The sequence below is a fragment of the Megalobrama amblycephala genome, linkage group LG22 (genome assembly GCF_018812025.1).
Source record: "Megalobrama amblycephala isolate DHTTF-2021 linkage group LG22, ASM1881202v1, whole genome shotgun sequence".
Taxonomy (NCBI): Eukaryota; Metazoa; Chordata; class Actinopteri; order Cypriniformes; family Xenocyprididae; genus Megalobrama; species Megalobrama amblycephala.
The window spans coordinates 12,850,784-12,870,799 of NC_063065.1; the positions used below are offsets into that span (position 1 = coordinate 12,850,784).

General features: G+C 36.7%; 3 protein-coding genes across 9 annotated transcripts in view; 1 reads left to right on the top strand and 2 right to left on the bottom strand.

The window, feature by feature from the left end:
• Nucleotides 1-1,067: 1,067 nt before the first annotated feature.
• Nucleotides 1,068-4,207, bottom strand: eif1axb (eukaryotic translation initiation factor 1A X-linked b). Its single transcript, XM_048174937.1, has 7 exons — nt 4,005-4,207; nt 3,385-3,468; nt 3,185-3,288; nt 2,825-2,875; nt 2,386-2,467; nt 2,158-2,249; nt 1,068-2,026 (listed from the first exon to the last, which is right to left on the bottom strand). The coding sequence occupies exons 1-7, from the start codon at nt 4,018-4,020 to the stop codon at nt 2,021-2,023; spliced, it is 435 nt and encodes a 144-aa protein (XP_048030894.1). The 5' UTR covers nt 4,021-4,207; the 3' UTR covers nt 1,068-2,020.
• A 284-nt stretch (nt 4,208-4,491) lies between these two features.
• si:dkey-226l10.6 (zinc finger protein 92) lies at nt 4,492-11,832 on the top strand. Its single transcript, XM_048174031.1, has 2 exons — nt 4,492-4,990; nt 9,624-11,832. The coding sequence occupies exons 1-2, from the start codon at nt 4,700-4,702 to the stop codon at nt 11,388-11,390; spliced, it is 2,058 nt and encodes a 685-aa protein (XP_048029988.1). The 5' UTR covers nt 4,492-4,699; the 3' UTR covers nt 11,391-11,832.
• Nucleotides 11,833-13,998: 2,166 nt separating this feature from the next.
• Nucleotides 13,999-20,016, bottom strand: part of rps6ka3b (ribosomal protein S6 kinase, polypeptide 3b) — a 50,246-nt gene continuing 44,228 nt past the window's right edge. For all 7 annotated transcript variants that reach the window (XM_048174029.1, XM_048174028.1, XM_048174030.1 and 4 more), the window contains 5 exons: nt 19,603-19,764; nt 19,449-19,525; nt 19,259-19,376; nt 19,013-19,153; nt 13,999-15,384 (listed from right to left, as the gene is read on the bottom strand). In XM_048174029.1, the coding sequence (XP_048029986.1) occupies nt 15,262-15,384; nt 19,013-19,153; nt 19,259-19,376; nt 19,449-19,525; nt 19,603-19,764 (621 nt within the window). In that variant the 3' untranslated portion in view covers nt 13,999-15,261. The remainder of the gene's footprint in view (nt 15,385-19,012; nt 19,154-19,258; nt 19,377-19,448; nt 19,526-19,602; nt 19,765-20,016) is intronic.

Here is a 20,016-nt window from a genome sequence, read left to right on the forward strand (position 1 = left end):
GTCGGGAGATGGGAGAAAGTTGTAGAAAGTCAACCATCACTGCAGCCCTCCACCAGTCGGGGCTTTATGGCAGAGTGGCCCGACGGAAGCCTCTCCTCAGTGCAAGACACATGAAAGCCTGCATGGAGTTTGCTAAAAAAACACCTGAAAGACTTCACGATGGTGAGAAATAAGATTCTCTGGTCTGATGAGACCAAGATAGAACTTTTGGCCTTAATTCTAAGCGGTATGTGTGGAGAAAACCAGGCATTGCTCATCACCTGTCCAATACAGTCCCAACAGTGAAGCATGGTGGTGGCAGCATCATGCTGTGGGGGTGTTTTTCAGCTGCAGGGACAGGACAACTGGTTGCAATCGAGGGAAAGATAAATGCGGCCAAGTACAGGGATATCCTGGACGAAAACCTTCTCCAGAGTGCTCAGGACCTCAGACTTGGCCGAAGGTCTACCTTCCAAAAAGACAATGACCCTAAGCACACAGCTAAAATAACGAAGGAGTGGCTTCACAACAACTCCGTGACTGTTCTTGAATGGCCCAGCCAGAGCCCTGACTTAAACCCAATTGAACATCTCTGGAGAGAACTAAAAATGGCTGTCCACCAACATTTACCATCCAACCTGAAAGAACTGGAGAGGATCTGCAAGGAGGAATGGCAGAGGATCCCCAAATCCAGGTGTGAAAAACTTGTTGCATCTTTCCCAAAAAGACTCATGGCTGTATTAGATCAAAAGGGTGCTTCTACTAAATACTGAGCAAAGGGTCCGAATACTTAGGACCATGTGATATTTCAGTTTTTCTTTTTTAATAAATCTGCAAAAATGTCAACAATTCTGTGTTTTTGTCAATATGGGGTGCTGTGTGTACATTGAGGAAAAAAAATGAACGATTTAAATTAAATGATTTTAGCAAATGGCTGCAATATAACAAAGAGTGAATTTTTTTTTTTTATATTTTATAAGGTAATTTTGTACATCTTATAAATACTGGAGGTAAAAAGTGAATATTTTACCCAAGATTGAGGAACCCAGTTATTGACTGATATTTCAAAGGCTTAAAATACACATTTCTAAGATTTTGAATGTTGTTGAATTTTATTTCAAAATCACAGGTTTTCTGATCAAAAGCAGCAGAGGACAAAAAGCAACCACTGTAAGCTCATCAAAACAATACACATAAAATAACAAATTATAACCAACATGCTTTTTCAAAAGGGCCAGTTCTGCAAGAATACAATCAATAAACTCTCATTATTCTTGTATTAATTAGCCTATTTGCATACAAAAATACTTGCTCATTCTGGATATTTGCTTTGTGAGCTATCATTTTAGAAAGTAAAAAAAAAAAAGTTTCCATTTTCAACTTACAAATATTTCAGTTGCTGATGTTTACTGTAGTTTAATATTAAGCTATAAAGTTGTCACTCTAAGTAACAACTGTGAAGTAATACAGAAAGCATCAAGATTTAATACTTTCATAAATTGAGCAGCCCTGTAAAATTAGTATTATCATCATCATCAATTGAAGTAGACAAAAACACAAAAGAAAATTAGGATGGATTAAAACAAAGAGCTAATCAAAGACAGGCTTTTTGAATAAATGCATTGTCCAATGCATCAAATTTGTGACCAGTAAATCTTAAGAGACTTCAAAAACATTCAAAAAGACAAGAGGCATTCTGGAGGTATCAGCTTTTCCCATAAGAGTTTCACTCACCTTTACAGAATGTTTGAACATGTCTATTAGGATACAGACTGCAAGACCAAACATAAAATTGGTTATCTTTTTATTGCGAATCCATAGATTCTGTACTTGTAACTAAATTCCACTTGATGTGAAATCAATATAAATACATTAAAAGATAACAAAATGGATTGAATGTGAAAATGCAGTCATATGTTTGGTAAGAGAAACCCAAAATTTGAGCCTCCGTGTACATAATGATGGAGGGGCGTCTTCAGGGAGGGGGGTGAGGATATTGTTGCTTAAGGCTGAGAAACATTCACTTCCCAGCTTCTTGCTCTTAGATCTGCAGAATAGATATAGTATTGTCAGGACAAACAACTTGCATCACGTCTTCATTTCAACGAATCACTCAAAACATTCTGTTTTTAATTTAACCTAAACTTCTGATGAATATAAGACTGCATCAGTACTTACATCATCAATGTCCTCATCATCATCACCAATATCATCAAACTGAATATCTTCGTCATCACCAGGCCCGAAGGTATCAGTCTCGTTGATTTTGGCTGCAAGGCACCAAAAGAAAGAATTTAATGACATGACATTTAATACAGCGCAGCACAAAGATCAGCATATTGCAAGCCAAGAACCGCCTTTCATCAAGAACTGTCTAGTAGGTTATATTTCCCAGAATATACTCACCGTGTTCTGGAAGCTCTCCGTAGGCTTTCAGACTCCGAGCTTCATCAGCATTATACTTCAAAATGACATCTGCTTTGTTATCCTGATAAGAGATTTCAGAATTTAAAGTGTGAGATATTCACTCCATAAAAAGCTCTTGCATTAAAGAACTGAATCTTATTTTTAAACAACAAGAATAAAGCTTTTAAGTGACATTGGAAATTCATTTCTTTCCAGGCAAGCAAAAAATATATTATTTAAATTACAAATATGTTTATTTGTTTTATATTATATATCTATATCATTTATTATCTTTTAATATATCATTGTTAACTTAAGACATGAGAGCCCATTAATCCTATGACTATAAATTATATTTTTATTATATTTATAGCTATATTTAATTATATTATATCAGTATAATTATATTAAATTAAAAAAAAATAATATTTAAACACACCTGGTAGTCCCTTAATCCAATGAGTATAATGTCTGATGTGTTAATCCACACCTAAATTTAAGAAGGAAAAACAAAACAAAACATAAGAGCATTAATTACAAGACAAAAGCATCTTTGGATTTCTTGTTAAAGAACAATATAAACATTTTAAGCAAGATACATGGACATTATTTTTTTCCTATGTGCAGATTTTCCTGTATAAAAAAAATTCCATGCACAACATCAGTTACATCAATTATTTCGTTTAATCAAACAATAGAGACTGATTGGCCGACACTTTTTATAATCAGCCCAGTCAAGCTCATTCACAAAGTAATGAAAACGCTGAATCCGCATTTAGCCTGAAACTGTAAAGTGCACCTTTTTCCGGAGCTTTCCTCGGATGTGACAAAGCCGTTTGACTCCATCAAAACACATGGCCTCCAATCTCCCATTTCCCAACATCTTGATGACCTGAGCATATTCTGGGAAACAGAAGATGGTTTTTCAACAAAAGACAAACTAAAAGCAGTTCAAGGAAAGGCAGAATGTTTATTATATGGAAGAGTATTACAACATACCTTGTCCATCCTCTTTAAACACCAACTCCCTTTTCTCAGATTCATTCTCATTCTTACCACGCCGCCGATTTTTTCCTCCTTTACCTGGAAACAGAGATATAAAATGAGATCAGGTGCCATCATATACCTGGAGCAATGTGTTCTCATTAACACACTACACTACAAATGTTGTCTAATCACTGAGCAAAGTACAAATATCCAGAAGGATATCTGACATGGATGATTTTGATCTATTGTTAATTTCATGTATATTTGCTGGGCAATTAGGCATGTAGGAGCCCTCTTAAAAACATTAGTTTAATAATTAAATGTAACAATTTTATAAGCAGGTAAAGATCAATGTACGTTTAACTGTAACTATACCATCTATCTGTAACTGCGTAACACACACACAGCGGCCGAGGGCATCCCTTTCATTATCTGACAGCATATTTTATTTCGTTTTATGTACTTAAAGGCCCAAAAACTGATTTAAAAACATTCATCTAAAAAAATTGAAAATCAAACACTGACAACAAGATGCTACATTCAATATCTCGCGCAACAGCTCACGTTACCTTGTTTGCTAAGTTACATTCAAGGCTAACATCCCTCACATTTGTCTTAGGAAACCACCTTACCTTTGTTTTTCGGCATATTATTTAAATCACGTCGACGACTCTGCTATAAAGTTTCGAAACGTCAGGGAATTATAACCATATGTCAAATATTTTACTTCTCAAACGTGCTGTGGTGAGCTGTTCAGCGCCGCTAGCGAGAAAAGCTGAGAATGACGCATGCGCAGATTGCTTGCTTCATTCAACAGCGAAAAACTTTATTGACAACCGCGAACCCGATCAGGGATCAATTTTTTATAAGGAGTGAATGTATAAACGTAATTTATTATTATCTGACATGATATCATATGGTAATGTATTTTAAATAATTAGAATGATTAACTTAACTAATTATTTAATTTTTGATTAGGTCAGAAGAACTAAAAGGGAAAATATATAAGTATATTCTGTAAAGCTAAAAAGATCTGTTTTATGTATCCTCCTCTGTTTGATGTTAAATGTTTTTGAAAAAAAAAGAGAAGTTCCGTCCTCCTATCCGGTAGGGGGCGACAATTCTATCATTAACATCAGTAACATCTGAAGAAACAACATTGAGGCTTTGTTTTGAACGTCTTTACCTATACTTTACATTTAAAACGTCTTAAAGTAGAATTATCTATTATGATCAAGAGATAGCAAGGAATCTGAATGTATATATCAGCTTGTTTTCATAGTCTAATCATTCCATATTAAATCCCAAATCCAGTTAGACCGTAAACATGGTACATAAATGTGTGGTTGGTGGTTGTCCGAACCGATCGGACAACATTATTCATTACATGTTACCCGAGGATCCGAAAAGACGCAGTCTTTGGTTAAAGTTTATTGAAGACAGTAAAGCTGATGAAGAAAACGCGAACTCTTCATGTCGGGTGTGTGGGGATCATTTCTCCGAGGAGAACTACTTCAAAATGGATCTGGGTTACACCACATGCTTGATACTAAGCGTGGATGCTGTTCCTACAGTATATACTGTTAATCGATCATCTGAGACTGAAAAGGAGTTAGGGGTAAGATAACTAATTTTTTTCAATTCATAGGAAATTCAGGTTGTATATTATATATAAATTGTATATTTTAGGAAAAATGAAAACATTAGAATATACAGTATGTTGTACTTTTTCATTTAATTATTTTTTATGTAATATATATTTATAATTCAGCATCTATATTTTATATTAAAATGAAATATATGTTTTCGTCTTGCTTGTTATATACAATAAAATTTAGTTTATGTAATTACATTTAGTATAGTTTCTATATTACATATAGGAAAAATTATATATAAAACCAACTCTCTCTCTCTATATATATATATCTATAAATATACATACAGTGCTCAGCGTAAATGAGTACACACCCATGAGTACACAAGTAACATTTTAAACAATATCTCAATGAACACAAAAACAATTTCCAAAATGTTGACAAGACTAAGTTTAATGTAACATCTGTTTAGCTTATAACATGAAAGTAAGATTAATAATATAACTTGGAGAACAAAACTTTCAGTTTTACTCAAATTAGGGTGATGCAAAAATGAGTACACCCCAAAACAAAAACTACTACATACAGTACTTTATATGGCCTCCATGATTTTTAATGACAGCACCAAGTCTTCTAGGCATGGAATGAACAAGTTGGTGACATTTTGCAACATCTATCTTTTTCCATTCTTCAAAAATGACCTCTTTTAGAGACTGGATGCTGGATGAAGTGTGATTCTCAACTTGTCTCTTCAGACTTCCCCATAGGTGTTCGATTGGGTTCAGATCAGGAGCCACTGAATCACTTTCACCCTGTTCTTCTTCGGAAATCCAACAGTGGCCTTAGATGTGTGTTTAGGATCATTGTAATGTTGGAAAAGTGCGTGACGACCAAGGGGATGGAGTGATGGTAGCATCTTCTCTTTCAGTATAGAGCAGTACATCTGTGAATTCATGATGCCATCAATGAAATGCAGCTCCCCGTCACCAGCAGCACTCATGCAGCCCCACATACACTGCGTTCCAAATTATTATGCAAGAGACAAATCAGTAAGATTTCTGTACAATAAACATTCAGATTTTAGTTTTTCTAAGAAAATGTTTGTTCGTTTATTTATCCATGTCTTTTTAGATAACTGGTATCAATCTCAGACAAAATAATTTGCCAGATCTATAGAAACCCTACTTAGAGGTTGTTCCACATTATTAAGCAAGTCACAGTTCTCATGCAATATGGGGAGGAAGAAAGATCTTTCTGAAGATGAAAAGCATGAAATGGTGCAATGTTGTGCAAAAGGCATGAAAACAACTAATATTTTGTGAAAACTGAATGGAGATTATCAAATTATCATAAGATTTGTGAGTGATTTAGAGCACAGCAGAACTCGGTCAGATAAAGGCTTATTGAGGAAAGTTCCTGTCAAAAAAATTTATTGTATTAAAAGGGCAGCTATAAAAAAAGCCAGTGTTGAGCAGCAAACAGGTATTTGAAGCTGCTGGTGTCTCTGGAGTCTCAAGAAGCTCTACATGCTGGCTGGCAGTTGTGCGTAAAGATGCATTTCAGCCACTCCAAACCAAACCTCACAAAGAGAAACATTTACAGTGGGTTTAGAAATACATGAAGACTCATTTTTAAATAGTTTTATTTACTGACTAATGCCGTACTACAATGGATGGTCTAAATGGATGGATTTCTGGATGGTTGGTGAATGGCCACCACGTTCCAACAAGACTGCGACGTCAGCAAGGAGCTGGTGGGTGATGATTTGGGCTGGAATACTGGGAAGTGAGATGGAGGGTATTAAAATGACTTTTGCAAGATATGTGGAGTTCATAACTGGCCATTTTCAGCTATGGTATAAAAAGGAGGATAGTGCATAGTACAATGCACTATTGTACAATGCACTATGCACTATCCCATGCTGCAAAAAAACACCACAGCAATAAAACTGTTTGAAAATGTATTTCTACACCCACTGTATATGTTTCTCTTTGTGAGGTTTGGTTAGTGGTGTCTAAAATGCATCTTTACGCACAACTGCCAGCCTGCATGGTGAGTTTCTCAAGACTCCAGAGACACCAGCAGCTTCAAATACCTGTTTGCTGCTCAACACTGGCTTTTTTTTATAGCTGCCCTTTTAATACAATAAATTTTTTTGATAGGAACTTTCATTAATAAGCCTTTATCTGACCGAGTTCTGCTGTGCTCTAAATCACTTACAAATCTTATGATAATTCGATAATCTCCATTCAGTTTTCACAAAATATTAGTTGTTTTCATGCCTTTTGCACAACATTGCACCATTTCATGCTTTTCATCTTCAGAAAGATCTTTCTTCCTCCCCATATTGCATGAGAACTGTGACTTGCTTAATAATGTGGAACAACCTCTAAGTAGGGTTTCCATAGATCTGGCAAATTATTTTGTCTGAGATTGATACCAGTTATCTAAAAAGACATGGATAAATAAACAAACAAACATTTTCTTAGAAAAACTAAAATCTGAATGTTTATTGTACTGAAATCTTATTGATATGTCAATTGCATAATAATTTGGAACGCAGTGTAAGGACACTGCCACCACCATGTTTCACTGTAGGCACCATGCATTTTTTTTTGTATTCCTTTCTTTTGCGACGCCATACAGTTTTGAAGCCATCAGTTCCAAAAACATTGATCTTGGTCTCATCACTCCAGAGTATAGAGTCCCAGTAGTCTTCATCTTTGTCAGCATGGGCCCTGGCAAACTCTAGGCAGGCTTTTTTTGTGCCTGGGCTTTAGGAGAGGCTTCTTTCATGTGCAGCACCCATGCATGCCATTCCTCTGCAGTGTACAAGTAGTCACCCCAGTCTGGCTTTCTACTTCTTTAGATAACTGCAGTGAACTTGCATGCTGATATTCTTCAACCCTTCTCATCAGAAGAAGCTCCTGTCGAGTTGTTAACTTCCGTGGACGACCTGAACGTCTCTGTGAGATGGTTGCAGTTCCATCTTTTTAAAATTTTTGTACCACTTTTGCTACAGTATTCTGACTGATAAGTAAAGCTTTGCTGATCTTCTTGTAGCCTTCACCTTTCTGGTGTAAAGAAATTATTTTCTTTCTCAGGTCTTGTGACATTTCTCTTCCATGTGGTGCCATTGCTGACAGCATGAAATGGGAAGGGGTTTTAACACCCTTTTATAGTCAACTGTCCGCTGGACACCTGTGTAATGAATAATTAGACTCACCTGTGGTTGAATTCTTCTTAAATTAGACATTTGTAGTCTAAAATTTAGCTTTGCTCCAGAGACTTTCAGTGGGGTGTATTCATTTTTGCATCACCCTAATTTGAGTAAAACTGAAAATGTTGTTCTTTAAGTTATATTATTAACCTTACTTTCATGTTATAAGTTAAACAGATGTTATATAAAAATTGTTTTTGTGTTCATTGAGATATTGTTTAAAATGTTACTTTTGAAAGGGGGTGTACTCATTTACGCTGAGCACTGTGTGTGTGTGTGTGTGTGTGTGTGTGTGTGTGTGTGTGTGTGTGTGTGTGTGTGTATATATATATATAATTGAATGAAAAAATACCATATTTTATATATACAGTACAGTCCAAAAGTTTGGAACCACTAAGATTTTTAATGTTTTTAAAAGAAGTTTCGTCTGCTCACCAAGGCTACATTTATTTAATTAAAAATACAGTAAAAAACAGTAATATTGTGAAATATTATTACAATTTAAAATAACTGTTTTCTATTTGAATATATTAATAAAAAGTAATTTATTCCTGTGATGGCAAAGCTGAATTTTCAGCATCGTTACTCCAGTCTGTGTCACATGATCCTTCAGAAATCATTCTAATATGCTGATCTGCTGCTCAAGAAACATTTAATGTGTACAATTGTACAAAATATTTGTGTACAATATTTTTTTTCAGGATTATTTGATGAATAGAAAGTTCAAAAGAACAGTGTTTATCTGAAATCTAATCTTTTGTAACATTATAAATGTCTTTACTGCCACTTTTGATTGATTTAATGCATCCTTGCTGAATAAAAGTATTCATTTCTTTAATTTCTTTTCAAAAAAATAAAAATAAAAATTCTTACTGACCCCAAACTTTTGAACGGTAGTGTATAATGCTACAGAAGCTTTGTATTTCAGATAAATGCTGTTCTTTTGAACTTTCTATTCATCAAGGAATCCTGAAAAAAAAAGTACACAACTGTTTTCAACATTGAAAATAATCATAAATGTTTATTGAGCAGCAAATCAGCATATTAGAATGATTTCTGAAGGATCATGTGACACTGAAGACTGGAGTAACGATGCTGAAAATTCAGCTTTGCATCACAGGAATAAATTACTTTGTCAAATATATTTAAATAGTACGCAGTTATTTTAAATTGTAATAATATTTCACAATATTACTGTTTTTTACTGTATTTTTAATTAAATAAATGTAGCCTTGGTGAGCAGATGAAACTTCTTTTAAAAACATTAAAAATCTTAGTGGTTCCCAACTTTTGGACTGTACTGTATATATATATATATATATATATATTTATAATTAGACGCCCATGTTTTAAATTAAAATTCTCTCTCTCTCTATATATGTATAAATAAAACAGTTCTATTCTAATGCTGTACTGGATTCTGTTTTATCTGACAGGAAGCAGAAGATGAGAGTGTGGAAAATGACACATGCAAAATCACAATTTCTGAGGCCATTTCACTTGCGTGCGTCAAAGAGGAGCCTCTTGAATATGAGCTGAGTTCCAACATGACATCTGGACAAGAGCAGAATTCCTCACTGGATGAGTGTGTTAAATGTGAGGAGAGCGAACTGGCCGTTACAGAGGACTGTATTTCGACCGTCATTTTAGAGGATAAAAAAGATCATGTCAAAAGAAAGTATACCAGCTGTTTAACTTGTGGCCAGAGGTTTCGTAGTAAACGCAACCTAATGAAGCATCAACGTGCTAATCACGGTAAAAAGAAAAACAAATCTGAAGTTAAAGAAAAGTTTCATATGTGTTCAACTTGTGGGGAGAGGTTCGATGAAATGAGTCTCCTTTTGCGGCATCGAGCCATACATGCTAAGGAGGATCCTGAGAAGAGGTTTGTGTGCCAACAGTGTGGAAAAGGCTTTGCCCATCAAGCTTTCTTAAAAGCTCACCAGAAAGTTCACGAAGATGCGGAGTCGACCATGCCGTTCACCTGCCACTTATGTCCCAGACGTTTTGGCTACAAAGTTGCTCTCGTTGCTCACATGAAGCATCACTCGTCCAAACTTACGTGCATCTGCCCCATCTGTGAAAAGACCTTTCAGTTCAGAGGTTCCCTCATTCAGCACCTCAAATCATCTCACGCTGGGGAAAAACTCTTGTGTAAGACCTGCGATAAGGGTTTTCTAAGAGTCAATGGCTACATCAAACACATGGACAAACACAATGTGATGACCCCGTTCTACTGTGACATCTGCAAAATTTATCTCTCACAGCGAGGCTACGTGGCACACATGCTCACCCATGAGCAGAAGCCAGAGGAGTCCGTTGAGAACCAACCAAACGCTATCGATATGAACAATTCAGAAGAAGGAATTGAGCTTGTGATGGAGCCGCTCAGCGAAGATGAGATGGAAGTTCTTGCTGAGAGTTCAATGGACTGTTCAATGGATCTTTCAACATTGGAGGATGTGGAGTCTGGAAAGGTGGTTCTGGAAAAGGAACTTCCCCAAGATAACCATGAACCATCAACAGTTGAGGATGTGGAGTCTGGAAAGATAGTTCTGGAAAACGAACCTCCTCAAGATAATCATGAACCACCAACAGTTGAGGATGTGGAGTCTGAAAAGATGGTTCTGGAAAAGGAACTTCCCCAAGATAATCATGAACCACCAACAGTTGAGGATGTGGAGTCTGAAAAGATGGTTCTGGAAAAGGAACCTCCTCAAGATAATAATGAACCACCAACAGTTGAGGATGTGGAGTCTGAAAAGATGGTTCTGGAAAAGGAACTTCCCCAAGATAATCATGAACCACCAACAGTTGAGGATGTGGAGTCTGAAAAGATGGTTCTGGAAAAGGAACCTCCTCAAGATAATCATGAACCACCAACAGTTGAGGATGTGGAGTCTGAAAAGATGGTTCTGGAAAAGGAACCTCCTCAAGATAATAATGAACCACCAACAGTTGAGGATGTGGAGTCTGAAAAGATGGTCCTGGAAATGGAACTTTCCCAAGATAACCATGAACCACCAACATTTGAGGATTCTGAGTCTGGAAAAGTGGTTCTGGAAAAGGAACCTCCTCAAGATAACCATGAACCATCAACAGTTGAGAATGTGGAGTCTGGAAGGGTGGTTCTGGAAAAGGAACTTCCCCAAGATAACCATAAAGATGAGGAGAAGAACGAGGACAGTGCTGGCCCACAATAAGAACTCAGTTTAAACAAGTTTTAGTTTTGTATAATACTGTTTTACCAGTACTGTATAATACATTTTGTTAAATTTAGTATAAACCATTTAGTTTACCATTAGAGGCGAAAGTTTTTTTTTTTTCTTTCATTAGTCAGGATTATGATTAAACCCAAAGGCCTAATCTAATTAAAATGTTTAAATGTTAGTTACAATGTTAACTAATAAAAATTTCATATTGTAGGCAGATTTCTGCATTTGTTACAGATGTAACAATATATATATATTGTTGTCACACATACCGTACTGTACATTATTTTATCATGTAGAAAATGTAAGTCTCTGTGTTATTGGTAATAATGTTTAGCCATTCTAAAAACATTTTATGCATATATTCACAAAGACATGTATTTTGTAAGATGCATTTCTTAAAATCACGATTAAAATGCATTTTTATTAAAGACTGGTTGTTGTGTTCAAATTTTGAAAGAACTTCTTTTGTTTAAGGAATTGATATGAAGAGATGCATTGGTCAGATTTTCAAAATTTTAGTTAGAAATTAGTTCAAAATTGATATTTTTTTTAGCAAGGAAGCATAAAATTTATCAAAAGTGACAGTAAAGACATTAATAATGTTACAAAAGATTTCTATTTCCAATAAGTGCTGCTTTTTAAAAAAAAAAAATTTATTAAAGAATTCTGAAAAAAATATGGTTTGCACAAAAATATTAAGTTGCAAAACTTTCAACGTTGATAATTCAATAAGAAATGTTTCTTGATGACCAAATCAGCATATTAAAGTGATTTCCCTTAAGGATTAAAAATTCTGAAAATTTGCCATTGCAGGAAATGAAGTTTTAAATGAATTTAAAGGTGCCCTAGAACTTTTTTTTAAAAGATGTAATATAAGTCTAAGGTGTCCCCTGAATGTGTCTGTGAAGTTTCAGCTCAAAATACCCCATAGATTTTTTTAATTCATTTTTTTAACTGCCTATTTTGGGGCATAATTAGAAATGAGCCGATTCAGGGTGTGTGGCTCTTTAAATCTCGTGCTCCATGCCCCCAGAGCTCGTGCTTGCCTTAAACACCATAAAAAAAAGTTCAAACAGCTAATATAACCCTCAAAATGGCTCTTTACAAAGTGTTCGTCATGCAGCATGTCTAATCGCGTAAGTACAGTGTTTATTTGGATGTTTACATTTGAGTCTGAATGAGTTTGAGGCTATGCTCGTGGCTAACGGCTAATGCTACACTGTTGGAGAGATTTATAAAGAATGAAGATGTGTTTATGAATTATACAGACTGCAAGTGTTTAAAAATGAAAATAGCGACGGCTCTTGTCTCCGTGAATACAGTAAGAAACGATGGTAACTTTAACCACATTTAACAGTACATTAGCAACATGCTAACGAAACATTTAGAAAGACAATTTACAAATATCACTAAAAATATCATGATATCATGGATCATGTCAGTTATTATTGCTCCATCTGCCATTTTTCGCTATTGTTCTTGCTTGCTTACCTAGTATGATGATTCAGCTGTGCAGATCCAGACGTGTAATCCCTTTCATAATGTTGGGAACATGGGCTGGCATATGCAAATATTGGGGGCGTACACCCCGACTGTTACGTAACAGTCAGTGTTATGTTGAGATTCGCCTGTTCTTTGGAGGTCTTTTAAACAAATGAGATTTATATAAGGAGGAGGAAACAATGGAGTTTGAGACTCACTGTATGTCATTTCCATGTACTGAACTCTTGTTATTTAACTATGCCAAGGTAAATTCAATTTTTGAATCTAGGGCACCTTTAACAAAATTCTGGAGGCGCACGTTCAGGTAATCAACCAATCAGTGGAAGAGGAAGCCGGTATATAAAGCCGTCTCTCGCCTCTATCCCTCGACAAGTTTCGCAGCATCCCACCATCACCCCATCACCTCACTCTTGGCTGGTTTCTATCTCAGTTAAGGAGGGGGAGTTCTCTGGGTTCAGGCCAAATTCCGAGCTCGGAGCCCTCCCCCGGACAGCACGTCAAATACGCATAAATTACTACACGAATTACTTTATTTTGATTTCATGTACGTGTAAACTCATGAATAAATTAAAATATATCCAAATAGAAAACAGTAATTTTAAATTACAAAATAAAGGTTTCAAAATAAATGTTTTTTTATTATTTTTGATCAAATAAGTGCAGCCTTGATGAGCATTTTTCAAAAAAAAAAAATCTTTCATAAAAATCTTACTGACCCAAAAGGTCAGGTATTGTATATATATTTAACTATTTTAATCACACTGCAAATTAAGCCTGCAAAATTATTAGTAAACAGATTTTTCTAAATTATCAATAAGAAATAAAAATATACTGTTTCCTGCAACACTGCCAGCCATGCAACTTTGAAGTTTGTATTCTTTGCATCGAACCAAAAGGTCAACATGTGACTCAGATCCTCAAATGTGCTATGCAAAATTAAAAGTCAGAGTTCACCAAATCTAAATGTTTTACATGCAGCACAAGACAAAAATCATTTTCTTTGCTTGCACTTTGGCTCACCCACGTTCGCAAGTATTGTGTGACGAATCCTTTAATGTGGTTTCTATGAAAACGAAAAACATTCACAGTCATATTAAAGTCTTTTTGTAAAAATGGCAAAATTTATTTTCTACATGTACAAAAGAAAGAACAGGATAGCAGCTTATATGGACAGCAACATTTCCAGCACTCTTCCAAGTCGAAGACAGGAAAAATACAACTGAGATGAAATGAAAATGTACAACATATTGAAGAATTTGCTCAGAAGAAAAAAAAACACAAACCTGGAAGGAATTAAAAGTGGTTTAACAAAAATAAAGGGGGAAAAACATCCTCAGTCATGCTCATAAACATGACTACTTCCACAGAGCTACTAGCTAATATAGCATCTTGCCCATGCACATTTATAAAAATATGTCAAGGCTGTAAGTAGTCACTTAAAAAAAGTCACTACATATATCATATAGCATTTTTGTACTTCCCTACAAACAAACAAATACACAGGTCAGCAGGTTTTAGGTGAGGCGATACAGCCGTATACATTTCCGTTCCAGCTTATTTTTTTTTGTATAATGTATTGCGTTTCACCTGAGTTCTCTATTTGACATTCTGTGCCATTTACATGTAGGCTTCCACTGCATTTTTGTGCTTTGGACCTCATTCACATTGTTGTTCTGTAAAAAGAATGATAAGCTAACACCAGGAGCCGTCATACAAACATTCAGACTCGACTTATAGTCTTGTATGGGTCTGCGGAGAGGGTTTTGTCCTAGTTTGTTGTTAAAAGATGATGGGAGAACAAGGTTTTCTGGGATACACCATAGCTATTATGCTTTGGTGGGACTTAAATATGCCATGTGGCGTTCCTGATGTAAAATAGTAGAGCAGAACAGGATACAATTTGAATATTCAGTTTGGACCGGACAGGAACATATCCCATATATGATATCCCCATACAACTGGAGCTTTTCGCAACTGTGTGCATGGTTTGGTGCAGGAAATTGGTTGTCATCCTTGAAAATCCCCATCCTCCCTGAATACATTAACATCTTAGCTTTTTTTTTAAATGACTGAGATACAGTATATTTATATTCATACATAATTTGCTCCTCAGAAATAGTCCACAGATTCTTCAACGGTTTGCGTTTGGAAGCAGAGGCATGATTGTACAGGGCGAACTGTTTTTATTGGCCCTCCAAGTAACCAATGAAGGAAGATTTTGATTGTCCACCAGGGGTCCTCAGAATCTACACTTGGCTCTAAAGGCCTTGACACAAGTTGGGCAGCAAGCAAGCCGAGTTCAGGCTGTGCTCAAACCAAGCTAGAGGTCACAGGGTTGGAGGTGGAAGGTATTTGCTCATAAAGCAGTGGAGGTCAGTTTTTTCACTCCTCTGCGCTGAGCAAGAATAGAACAGCCCACGGGCTCCAGCACGGGAGGGACGTTCCTATTCAAGGCAGAGTATGTAGCAGCCATCGCCCCCTACAGGAGAAAAGATTTCACACAAAACTTGCTGAATTAAACTGTCCTGTCAAAAGGTGTCGAGTTGAAAATATATACATGTACGTACACACACACGCACAGCATATAAACAGAATTTCTAGCTGATTCAATATTTTAGAGCTGAGCAAAAAATCTATTTTTTATTTTATTAAAAAAATCTTTGATTTTTGATTTTAACTCCCTGAAATTTACAAATTTTCCATGACCTGGGGAACCTTGTGAAGAATTTCGGGGGCATAGTAAAATATTTATGGGAACACTTTTAGATATTTAGTAGTGCTGTCAATCAATTAAAAACAACTGATTAATCACACATTTTTCACCTAACATTAAAGTTTAAATATATTTTTATATTGTAATGATTTCACAATTAGTCTCCATATTAATGTAGAAACAACATAAAGACTGAATTAATTATCCTGAATCAAAACAGTTATCAAACACTAAACAGTCTTCACTGCATAATTTAGATTAAAATGCAGATTAATTTTTATTAAAGCTACGAAAGTTATTCAATTAAGAGCAAAGAGATTTTCTTTTTCCTTTGTTCTTTGATTAACATTAATGGCAGACTGTAGCAGGTTTATTAGGCTGCTGTCACTTTAAGACCTGCCACACATGACATGGATCCATTTTTTTTTACAACTCTCATTTAAAGGTCCCATTTTTCGTGGTTTTTTTGAAGCTATGATTGTGTTTATAGTGTGCAATATAACATGTGTTCATGTTTCGCGTGTAAAAAAACACAGTATTTTTCACATAATTTACTTATCTGTATACCGCTGTTTCCACTGTCATTAAAACGGGCTGATGACTTCCTTGTTCTATGAAGTCCCTCCTTCAGAAATACGTAACGAGTTCTGATTGTGCCAGCGGTTCCTGTGTTGTGATTCGACAGCAGTTTAGCGAACCTTGCCCGGAAAGGTCACGCCTCTTACCATAACGTGGAGATGCACGCGCTCAGTGTTATTGTAAACATGTCTTTAATTTTACCCTATCAATTGAGCCGGAATCAGACCCGGTGATTGGACTGCGGGATGAAAATAACAGCGTTTCGACGACATGGCGACAAACACACTCTACAAACGCAACTCTTGTGTATTCCTGTGGGCGGAGGTTAGTCAAAAAACTGTTTTAGTGACGTCATTAAAGAAGGAAGTAGAGGGATGTAGTCCAAACTGGCGATTGTATTCGATGTAGGCGACTTCTGTTAAATAAAATATCTCGCTTGGCATTGAACTTTGAGCTTTAAAATTTTACAGATTTTATTTATTACTCTAACAACAACATTACACACTAACTAAAGTTTGAAACATGGGATCACGAAGAACGGGACCTTTAAGACTTTATTTAACTCATTTAAGACTCTGCTTATGAGGATACTCATAAGTGTTTTTGTCTGTTCAAGCACAAAAGAGAACTCAATGCGGCCAATGTTCTGCAGAATAAAGTATTGTTCACTTTTTAAGCGTACGCGAGGGTCAATGTACAATGCGCGTGTTGCAAATTTTCGCACTGCTGGATTTTTGTAATTTTTTTTGCAGCAATTAGTTTTAACATTTTTTGTTTTTGCAGTAATTAGTTTATCCACAAGGTGGCAACCGTGCCCTGGGGTCGTCGATTCACAAGGTAGTCAAAAAAACCCCTGCATAAACAGAACAGATCGGAACGCATGCAAGCTACAGCGAGATGAGAGATTGTGCGAAGAGGTTAGAAAGTACCCTCATTTGTACAACTCTAGCATGAAAAAATACAAAGATGTTTACATGGGTTGTAGCCAAGCGGCAACCTCCCCCTTTCTCTCGTGAAGCCAATACGGAAGTAACTTAAACTGCGATTCATCGACTGGCCGCTAGGGACAGGCTCCAAAAGAGAGCATAATCTCATAGAGTCCCATGTTAAATTGGCCAAGTTTATAGCAGAAAAAAACATGTTTACAAGTTGGTTCAAATTGTGGTTTTGGTCTATACTGCTATTTTTGCCCTTCATGACAACTCTGAGGGGGGTGAATTTTTTTATAACTTATCCGTTTAAATTATATTAAGCCTTAAAGTTCTGCATAATTAAGGGCGTGGTCACTTGAGTGACAGGTAGATTGCGCTGCTGTCTGTGAGCCATCATGTTACCTCAGCTGCCGCTGAATTTGGCATCTCAGCCGTATTTGTGCTCGATTATTTTATACAATTATAAAATATGGCTTGCTGCATAATATTCGAGACTGATGTGTGTCTGTGTAGATGTGCATGCATGCGGAAGAGACACAGAACACACGTTGTTGGATCGTGGCATTGGCTGAAAGTTTTGGTTGTGAGATTTACTACAATGACAATGGCGGGAGGATATCAAAATCCGACAGCACTGCTTGGATATTATAACTAAAACTGCTGCACTATTTTGAAAAAAAATATACTTTGGACACGGGCTCATTTGTTTGTTAGATACGATCGTATACAGTTTTACAACATAAAGGCTGCTCAGATTGCATCCTTTCTTGAAGAACGATGACAGAGAGCAGATCATTCAGAAGAAATGTGACATGTTTTTTTGTTTTGCAATGGACACTCATATTTTACCCAAGTGCCACAGATTGGATTCATCTCGCGATCTCTATTATAAAGGTATGAAGTCCCATTTGATTTTCCATGTTGTTATTTGCACAACCAACACTACTGGTGTTGGAGGATCTATATCTTAAAAAACACCGTAGATTGACAGTAAACCTTTAGAACGTTCTGATGATAAAACTTGTCTTCATTAATATTTTAGATCGTATCTAAGATAGATAGATAGCTCCTTTGCTGCTAACATGGTCACGTCGAGCTAGGCGGGCGTGGTTTCAGCAACCAGTCATATCAGCTCAAACCACCTCCCCGCCTCTTTGCCCATTTTCAGTTATCCGGGAGTGACGTGCGGTGACGCGCAGCTAAGATGGCCGCGGCCTCATTTTCGCTTCAAAACTGCTGTTCAGAACTCTATGGGTGACGTCACGGACGCTACGTCCATATTTTTTTACAGTCTATGGTTGTAACTCATGGCGAGAGACTGCGCCTGTGTACATGTATGAGTCAAATTAAGAATACTTTCCAAGACTGTGCGTTCGACTGTGCGTGTATATTAGCGTACGTATAGAAAACAAAACAAAATATACCCAGGGCTTAATGCTACCTATCAGATTGTGCTACCAACACTATATTTGCATTGTTTTACGGGTAGGTTTAGCGTAGGGGTAGGTATAGACGTAAGCCAAAAACCACATGAATATGATGCTGGTAGCACAATATGATAGCTGTCGAATTGTGCTCCCTACTGTTTTAATGGGAGGTAGAAAAATCTGAGCAGGTAGCACGCTCCAGCATGCTCTCTGAAGCGGCTTTCTGTGCACGCAAGTCGTGTGTGTCTGACAGTACCAGACAGTACCGCGTTCTCTTTTGTGACTTGTCATGCTTGAATGGTTGAAAAGCATTTGCATGAAGAGTGTGATCATATAATGTAACGCTAGCTAAAGGATGACGGGAAAAAAAAACGGATGCTGCGTTAATTGCGTTCATTTTGACAGCACTAATATTTAGGTCTTATTCTAAAGCACAGGACAGGACCAAGACCAAACCTTAACCAGATGGGGGGCGTCCTGTCTGTTCAGCTGGTATTTGGGGAGCTGGTCTTTGTGAATGATCCAGGGATGTCTCAACACCTGTGCAGCTGTTAGTCTCTGATGGGGGTCTACATGCAACATCTTAGACACCAAGTCCTGTAGAGAATAATGAACAGGTGTTTTGAATGATAATTTTTGTCTGGTGATAATTTAATGAGATGTTTTGAAGCGTATATTCAGATGCTCTTCTCAGGTGGGTACCTTTGCCTCGAGTGAAACTGAGTTCCAGTATCCGCCTGTGAGAGAAAACTTCCCACTGCCGATTCGAGCCAGAATCTCCTCCGGCGTGTCCTCGGGGCCATTAGCAAACGGAGTAAATCTGAGAAAAAGCTTGGTGTCAATTGAATTCAAACACATTTTGAAAACTATAGTGCTAAGTTTATATACTTACCCAGTTAACATTGTGTACAGAAGGACACCTAAACTCCAGATATCACAGGCAGCATCATAACCCTGTTTCTTCAGCACCTGGGGACCAAAGTGATGTTCTCTGATCAAGAAACTGACTTTTTTTAATAAAATATTGTGCCACCTGAAACACATACCTCTGGGGCCACAAAGTTGGCAGTGTAACATGGTGTCATCAGCAGTCCATTTTCAGCTCTCAGCTGCTTGGCAAAGCCGAAGTCACAGATCCTGATGGACTCGGGATTCCCAGATTCATCAACATAAAGGATGTTACTGGGCTTTAGATCCCTGTGAACCACCTAAATAGGAAGCTTAAATTAGAACCAATGAACTCAAAAAGTGGCTCACAAACCACATACAGCCCGTAATTTTTTTAAAGGTGCCCAAGAATGCTTTTTCACAAGATGTAATAAAAGTCTAAGGTGTCCCCTGAATGTGTCTGTGAAGTTTCAGCTCAAAATACCCCATAGATTTTTTTTAATTAATTTTTTTAACTGCCTATTTTGGGGCATCATTAACTATGCACTGATTTTTTCAGCACGCCGCCCCTT